We start from the raw sequence: 8,994 nt of genomic DNA, 5'->3' as shown, positions 1-8,994 counted from the left end.
AGGTTCTGGTTCAAAGCCCGGACTGAAACAGATCCCGGCTGTCTTGTGTCGCGCAAACCGCCGGTCGCATTTTGCTTCCTTGTCACTGTTTGACATTATTAATTATCCCTGGGCCAAAGCTCTCATCACATGGGCGCAAAGCTGTTGCCACACAGAGCTGATAATCCCTCTTCCCTCTACCTGCATTAGGCGCACCGGAGAGCAGGTCTGCGGCTCTGTGCGTCAAACTGCGCACAGACACCCGCAGCGGAGCGCCCGGCCCTTAATGAACGGAGGCGTGTCCCGGACGGACTTCTGCCTATAATAGCTGGACGAGCAGTGGCAGTCCTCCGCTCTCTGCGCTCCAGACTCACCGGTACGATGGCCGAGCTCCCCCCCGGACAACTGGTCTTCAACAAGCCAAAGGTAGGATCTCCGAGCCGGTACCGGACGCTGATTAGAACTCGGGTGTGAGGATTTCTTTGCCGGAGGACGTTGACGCGTTATGTGCGCGTAAACATTGTCTGCGGGTCGGAAGAAAGAGAATTATTACATGTTAAAGAGAAGAAATCATGAAAATAAATTCGGAAATTCTGAAAATATTTGACTACTGTGGTAGCGTATGTGTGTGTGTGTGTGTGTGTGTGTGTGTGTGTGTGTGTGTGTGTGTGTGTGTGTGTGTGTGTGTGTGTGTGTGTGTGTGTGTGTGTGTGTGTGTGTGTGTGTGTGTGTGTGTGTGTGTGCTGTTTAACAAGGTTTGTAACATCAACACGCGCACATGGGAAGAAGTGATTCACCTTTATTTAATTCAGGTGAATAAAAATTTCCTGACGCTGCAAAGAAATCAGAACAGCCCTCCTCCATCTTACACACTATTTTTTCTTTAATTATCGCTTACATTTTTTCAAATGCACTTTTTTCCTATAATATACAGGAGGAATAAATGGTCATTTACGCACTTTGGAGTCTGTGCTGACGGAGCGTCTATCTGCTCCGCCCATAAGCTGAAGGCTGATAAGACTTGTGAAAATGACAGATGAAGAAGTGGAGAGACACACAATATTAGCTCTGTGTGTGTGTACGTGTGTGTGTGTGTGTGTCATGTCACGACTTGTAATGGGAGAGGCCTCTTAGAGTTTCTGCCAGCAGAGATAATCTTATTAAATATTCATTTTCTGTTGGTGCTGGTGATGCAGCAGCTCTCCCGGTTTCATGGTAGCTTCTTTAATCTACAGGGTAATTACAGTGTGTGCAGGTGTAACATGAGCCATCAAATGACGTATCCCCCGGCAACCAAAAACCATACAGGATATATTTACATATATAACAGTTCAAGGCTCCAGAAACAAACCTTCACCTCAGCAGAGGCCAAGTGTGACAAAAATATATTTACAAATAGACAGAACAAAACTGCCAGCGTATTTTATATTCTTCTGCTAATCAATTGGGGAATGTGTGAAATGTTATGTATAATAATATTATAATCCTATTTCTAACCAGTTGACTGGCAGTTCAACAGAAATCATCCCAATCCTCACAGATTATCCGTTCATTTATTTTGGCATTGACTGCCATTGATATAGTTCTTCCTTCATGCTACATCTGCTGCACAATGTGGATCAATAAAGTTGTATTTTGACATTTCTGGGATCCACATCAAGAAGGACAAAACATTTACATTTCACTCGTTTATTTGGCTCAAATGACAAATCTTAAACTCTTGTGTTTATCAGCACGTAAATTAATCTGGATCTTATTGTTTGCGTTAGAAAAAGATGCTGATCAATACCTTTTACGGTCTGTTTTTGTCCAATTCAGCGGTCCAATGTTTAAAGAAATAAAGTTTACAGTAATGCAACGCAGAACAAAGATCAGTGAGTGTGTGATTCCAAACTGAAACTCAGAGCTGCTGTGAAATACGAACAATCTTCCTAAAAGTTGTGGCTTCACCTAAGATGCCCGTTTGGTGGTAACCCACATCCGTCACCAACGGTCACCAACAGCCACAGAATGTTTAGTAAGATACACCTGGAGATGCAGGAAACACCCCAAAGTCATGGTAATGACACCGAACGCCATTGAAGAGAAATTCTAGCGACTCACTGGACTTCCTGCTCGTGTCGTTCACCCCTGGATCAGCAGCTGTTTGTCAGGGAGCAGCTGGGCCTCCCAAGCATCACGCACACGGAGAGAAAGTCAGTCACGTCCAGAGGTTGAAATCATCTCGTGAACGTGTCAAGACACAACTGTTGGCATCTTTATAAGACTTCACAAAATAACACACAGCTGACACTCACATTTGGATCTGATGCCTTTTTAAAACTATTTGCAGGTTGTTACCTGTCCTTGTTGGGAAACCGAGTTCTGAGAATAAACAGAAACCAGAACACAATCAATCAATCAATCAATCAAGTTTTATTTATATAGCGCTTAATCATGGCAACAGACATTTCAAAGCGCTTTAACAGACAGAGAAACCCAACTGAACCATCCAGAACAAGCATAAGTGACAGTGGCGGGAAAAAACACCCTCAATGAGGAAGAAACTCAAAGTGCGCTCCAAAAATATTTAATGAATTAGTTGAATTTAGTCCTCATCTGTTGGCAAAAAATTAAATCTGGTTTTGGGCAGATGTGAATTCAAGTCTTGACCGATGAGGGGGGGGGGGGTCAGTCTCAGTGGTATGAGGAAACGTTCATCATCACCTGCCAGAATAAATCACAGCTCCCCGCTGTGGAAGGAGAGACAGTCCTTCTCTGGAATCCTTGGCCTTATCATTCTGCACCTCCTCCTCCTCCTTCTCTCTTCTCACATGCATCGTGGAGTCAGACTGTATATGTATACATATTAAATATGGTTTCTCCATCTGATCTAACAGGTAGAGCTTCACGTCCACCTTGATGGGGCCATCCGGGTTCAGACCATCCTGGACGTCGCCAAGTGAGTTGATAACAAAATTCATTTTCCGGCAAAACTGATGCTTCATATGTCGAGTCTTGAAGCTTTGTTGTGACGCGATGGCCCTTCGTTCAACGTTTCTGCACAGAAAGCCAAGGAAATCAGCTCAAAGTAGAATTGTGTATTTTTTTATTTAAATTTGAACTAAAGCTGTCACCCCCCCCCCCCGTCCTTTCTGTAGGAAGCGAGGCATTCCTCTGCCGGGAAACAGTGTGGAGGAGATGACTCAAATTATCGCTCTGAAAAAACCTGAGAGTCTCACCAAGTTTCTGGGGAAGTTTGCAGAGTACATGCACGTGGTTGCGTAAGTTGTGACATGTTGCCTTCCCTGAGTCACTGTCGTATTTACCAGAGGTTTGTTTTTGAACAGGTGACAGGACGGCAAATATCCTGGTAGGAATGACTCAACATTCGCCCCTTTATTACCATAGAAACGTGACTTCTAAATTCTGCAAAGTAGGTCAAAGTCCAGCCATGTGGTTTGTTATCACACGTGCAGTCACGCGTTCAAGGTCTCTGTTTTGTTTTTTCTGGGATGTCAGACACAGTACAATCATGCTGCATGTTGTGATTCTGCAGCCACAGGGCCGACGACGACTTTAAATGCCAAACATGCAGAACAGGAAGGAATCACTATGGAGATGAAGCAACACCTAAGACTATGAAGTTGTTTCAAGGGGTGCTTTCTGGTGTAACTGCTAATTAAAGACTAAATACAGCCTCTGAGCCCATGAACGCTTTTAACAATGACCGTCTGTAGTGGCTGGAAAACAGTGCTCTGTTGTGCTGAATGGGTTCTTCTGCATCAAGGCCCTTTGAAAGCCCAGTGATCACTATGGATTCAACAACACAGCGAACATGCTAGCTGCGTTTAGCTTGTGTGGAATTGTTGTTGCCCTCAGGGGGGGTTGAGGGAACAACAGGTATTCAGATCATGACCATTCAGATTCAGTGCAAATGCTGGAAGCAGCGTGTTTAGAAAGGAAAATAGAGCAGCATGTGAAGGAAGGGAGTCAAATTAATCAAATGACTTGTGTGCATCTTGAATGCATCATGGATAAATGATGGCTCCATAAATTCCCTGTGATAAAAAGCCGAGATGGCGGCTATCAGAGGGTCTCATTCATTTTCTTTTGCTTCTCCAGTGGCGACAGACAGGCCATAAAGAGGATCGCCTACGAGTTTGTGGAAGACAAATCCAAGGAGGGAGTGGTGTACGTGGAGGTCAGGTACAGCCCGCATTACCTGGCCAACACCAAAGTGGATCCGTTACCATGGAACCAGAAAGAGTGAGTCTGATGGGCCGAAGGGCAGCAATGGGGTTGTCTTTTCACCACCGTACACAGTTGAATTTTGAGCAAAGATCAGATTTCTGGAACTTCACGGCGAGAAAGTGTCAGATGGGTTTTATTTTAATCACTCCATTTGGAAAAAAAACAGACTTCAATCATCATAAAATAAATTTATTTACATCATCAGGTTTATACATGCCTCAGTTCAGGAGATAAGAAATAAGAAATGCCACTTACCTTACAGTCTACGCTGACCAATAACTTTCTTTTTTCATGTCATGTAACGTTGGCTCATTTTCTTTTTCACTGCTTTCCTGCCCTCAGAGGTGACCTGAGCCCAGATGAGGTGGTCCAGCTGGTCAACGAGGGCCTGAATGAGGGCCAGAGGGCCTTCAATATCAAAGCCAGGTCCATTCTATGCTGCATGCGCCACATGCCAAGTAATGAACTGTTCATGTTCCTGTCTGCCAAAACAAGCTGAGATAAGGTTCCTACTGTTCTGTCTGCTGTCCTGTATTAGATAAAAAAAACAACAACAGACAGATTCTATTTTTTCATTTGAAGCACTGGATCATGAAAAATTTAGGATTAGATGGCCGGATAGGAATAAAATGTACAATATTAGTATTTCCTGTTTCCATTGATGCAGCTGCTGTCTTCTCTGCAACACAGCTGCCAAATGCATTTATCATTGGATGAGAATATGCCACAGCATGAGAATAGAAAGTCTGTGAGAGCCACAGCTGCAGATCGATTCAGATTGATGTAGCATTATGCTAACGCTGTAAAACCTCACATTTCATCCATACGTCACCTGAATGTATCTGAGGATATCCCGTGTCTGTTAAGTAATATATGGGTATTTAAAATCCTCCAGGATGGTCCAAGGAAGTGTTGGAGCTGTGTAAGAAATATCGCCACCAAGGAGTGGTCGGAATCGATCTGGCGGGGGATGAGTCGCTCAACTGCGAAGGCAACCCTGAACACAGGAGGGCTTTTGAGGTGAGGAGGTCAAAGCGTCAAGAAGGAGAACTGATGTCTATGCCAAACACAATGCGTTATTAAAAAAGTAATTTCGTAGAAGCATCTACCGTGTAATTATCCTTCAAGCTAACACACAGCACTGAGCTATCCTGTAGCATGAGCAGCAGTGATCAGGATTACCAAGGCGTTTGCTGCTTCAGTACGATTTTTTAAAATATGAAATTAAAGAAAATTGAACCAAGTAATGTAGATCAGACCAAGATGCCAGTGAAATAATCGCCCTCTGAGTCTGGAGGCTGGTGGTGGCGACGGCCGATGAATGCAGAGAATGATGAGGTTGAGGAAGACGGTTGATTTGCGATGATGGAGCAGGAATGGAGGTTTGGAGGGTGTAGCATGAATAAAAGGTGTAGGGAGGATCATATTTATAAAGACAGAGGGTGTCACTGCTGGATTGGATCAATTTGATCAGCTGACATCTCAACTGATGACCTCATATCCAATAAATAGATTTATAGTTGGTTTGATTTCAGCAAATGCTGCAGTAAATTAATCAAATCGGCCGAAGGCAATGAAGGTAATGAACATGGTAGATTAATCCAGTAATGCTTGACTATACAGGATGTTTATTATTCCAGCATATTTGAGTTATTATTCGTAACATTATAAATGGCACACTTCAATTGTCCCTATTAATGTCTGACACTTCTATTAGTTCGGACACTTCTGTTGGTTCTGTTGTAATTATTCAGATGTATTAATAGATTATTAGTCGAGCCGGCTCAAAATGTCGCTCCTGGGGTTATAATAAAAGCAGTATCACCTGTTCCCATCATAACGGAGGATTAATGGTATAACAGTGAAGTCATTATTGATAGAAGAGCTTCAATTATTAACAGGATGCAGAACTCTTTGAACAGAGTTCAAACTAACCATGTTGTTTATCTTCATACATGTATTCCACCCAGATATGTATCAACCCGTCAAGGCCAAGAAGAAGAAAATGGGTTCTGGGGGAGGGGGGTGGTCATCTTTGATATCATTTTTCTTTTTTAACTGTGTTTGTTTTTAATTCTGTAAGCACTTTTGTTGCATTTTGCAGGAGGAGTTCTCTATAAATACAGCTAATTTGATTTACTTTTGTTGACAGGAAGCAGTGCATTGCGGGATTCACAGGACAGTACACGCAGGAGAGGCGGGACCTGCCTCTGTGGTGAAGGAGGTAAGCTGTTCAACAGGATTCTGATTCGGATCGCTTCTGGGTTCGGGTTCTGTGAGGATCAGGGTGAAAACAGGCCACAGAACCCACGAGTAGAACTGCGATCTGAACGAAACCAGAAGAGTCTGCTGATGATCATCAGAGTCGTTTTACTCTCAGGAAGCCTTTTGAAGTCCGGCTCGTGTCCCAGCAGAAACAGCCTGCTAGATCTGCCTCTGCACCACATGGGGTCAGGGTTGATAACCTTTTGTACTTTGTGATCTCTGTCTGACTCAGGCTGTAGAGATGTTGAAAACTGAACGGATAGGACATGGTTACAGAACCCTGGAGGACCAAGCCCTGTACAAAAAACTGCTAGCTCAGAACATGCACTTTGAGGTAAGGAGCCGTTCTATTCAAACTGAGCATTGACTAATAGAACCAAGATTTCCTGTGAGAACTCGGTGCGATGCTGACCTCTTGTGGACCAGCTGGGAAAACAAACATGGTGGTGATTCAGTTTCTCTGCTGTTCTGTTTGCAGTTGTGTCCCATTTCCAGTAAGCTGACTGGTTCCTGTGACCCAGACTTCACCAAGCATCCTGCCATCACGTGAGTGAGCGCTTTTCATTTGACCTGCCGGCCCGGTAAGTTCACCTGCATGAAAGTAGCTTTGGGTTTCATGGCCTCCTCTCTCAGGTTCATGAAGGACAAAGCCAACTACTCCTTGAACACAGACGACCCTCTGATCCTGAACTCCAGCCTCAACCTGGACTACTACACTGTGCAGAAGTACATGGGCTTCACCCAGGAGGAGTTCAAGCGACTGGTGAGCCCAGATGCAGCGTGATGAGCGATTACAGTACAGAGATGTTTTATCAGCTGAATGTGTTCAATAAATATCGGTCAAAGCATCAAACACTTTAATAATGACATTCAGTTTATTTTAACCAATTACTCAATAATTATTGTAAATAAAATGAAATATTTGAAGATGAGAAAATCCTTAAAATTGAGCAACTGATATTTAGCTGTTTCCCTATTTTCCTTTCGGCATGCTAAGCTAAGTTAGCCACACACTTTGAAGCCTTAAACAGACCAGCTGAGTTAAGTCAAGCGTCATTTCATCAAAAGTGTTCATCTGAATATTTGTCCATGTTTGCATGTCATTTTAACAGCTATGATAATTTAATTATCTGAAGATCAGGAATGAATTATTTAGTTATATTTAGAAAATCAAAGATACAATTGAAAGAGGAATTCCAAGAACATGAATAATAATTCATCAGCTGAACCTATTTTTAAGAGGATGCGGCGTAACGTAACTGAAGTATTTGATGCACTGATCAAAAGCAGTTCATTCTTGATCTGACAGGTTCATTCTTGCTGACGCTCCTGATCTCCACCGATAGGAAGAGGAACCCCCGTTTCTTTTCTTTTGTTTTTTAAGATAACCAAACTATTACTCATCTTAAGATAACAGAATAATAATTTAGAAAAAACAAACCCCAGAGCAAATGCAAAAGCAGTAAAAAGGCACCTTACTTGGTGGAACAGCCTGTAAATGACTGCAGTATATTCTAACTGGAGTGATTGTTCCCAGTCACGTTAAACATAAATGGATTCCTACATGTGCCGATTTCTTGATGTCGACAGATCCTCTCATCTTTGAACTAAAGACAAGCTTCACCTCTGACTTTGGTGAATGTTCCGTGTCTTCCAGAACATCATCTCTGCACAGTCATGCTTCCTGCCTGAGGAGGAGAAGAGGGAGCTCCTCCACCGGCTGTATGAGGCCTACGGGATGATCCTCAGCACCGCCTTTTAAACCCGACCAGGAGGCCAGCCTCCTCCCTCCTGACATGAAAGAATGTCTTTTTCCTCTTAAAGCCAATAGAATGCATCCATTACACTGTGTATCACATGGCTGCTGACATCACACACATATTATACCGTATGTATCATGATATGATCAGTGTTCTACCAAAAACATCTCTGTACTTAAATACCTTTTAATAGTAGGATGCTAAGGTGCTCTGCTAGGTGCTAAAATACAGAGATATGAAGAGTTTAAATATATGAAAAACTCATCCAGCGTTTACATCCTTTTTTCATAAAGAGAACCAGGGAAACATTTCATTTCATTTCATTTTCCATTATCTGGATGTTTTCTCTCATTACAACTGGGATAAAATGGTTTGCTGTGAATATCCAGTTTGGTTTAAATTAAGGCTGATGTGAGGTCATCGTTAGGTAGAAACTCAGACAACTGCAGGATTGACAGATCAGACAGCACAACACCAAACGTGCAGTCTTCCATGTGACCACCAGGGGGCAGGATCCTGTCACCTCCAGCCACAACCCGCACTAGAGGGAAAATGGTTTTCTGTTCTCCTCATTACTCCTCATGCTTTTTGTGATGTAAATATTTATTTTAAACATTTTTCACTGAATTAAAAAAAACACTTCCATTCGTAACACAACTTGTGCTACGTCCTGTGATAAAGCACAATAATAAAAGCAATAATGAAATGAAATCCGCATGTGAAACTTCTTGTTCAATAATATAGCCTCCTTCTATTT

The 8,994-nt window shown here is 42.7% G+C and overlaps 1 protein-coding gene across 2 annotated transcripts; it reads left to right on the top strand.

Annotated features, from left to right (window-relative positions):
• The first annotated feature begins 246 nt into the window (after window positions 1-246).
• On the top strand, window positions 247-8,948 carry ada (adenosine deaminase). 2 transcript variants are annotated; one of them, XM_068330238.1, is made up of 11 exons: window positions 247-405; window positions 2,859-2,920; window positions 3,120-3,242; window positions 4,084-4,227; window positions 4,555-4,670; window positions 5,108-5,232; window positions 6,365-6,436; window positions 6,710-6,811; window positions 6,956-7,023; window positions 7,111-7,240; window positions 8,068-8,204. In XM_068330238.1, exons 1-11 carry the CDS (start codon window positions 361-363, stop codon window positions 8,086-8,088), a joined length of 1,008 nt encoding a protein of 335 aa, XP_068186339.1. In that variant the 5' UTR covers window positions 247-360; the 3' UTR covers window positions 8,089-8,204. The 2 variants fall into 2 exon arrangements, with proteins under 2 accessions (XP_068186339.1, XP_068186350.1); XM_068330249.1 differs by having other exon boundaries at window positions 268-405; window positions 8,135-8,948.
• Window positions 8,949-8,994: the final 46 nt, after the last annotated feature.

Source organism: Antennarius striatus, chromosome 2 (genome assembly GCF_040054535.1).
Source record: "Antennarius striatus isolate MH-2024 chromosome 2, ASM4005453v1, whole genome shotgun sequence".
Taxonomy (NCBI): domain Eukaryota; kingdom Metazoa; phylum Chordata; class Actinopteri; order Lophiiformes; family Antennariidae; genus Antennarius; species Antennarius striatus.
The sequence above is the reverse complement of the archived record's forward strand: the minus strand, read 5'-3'. Positions and strand labels throughout refer to the sequence as shown.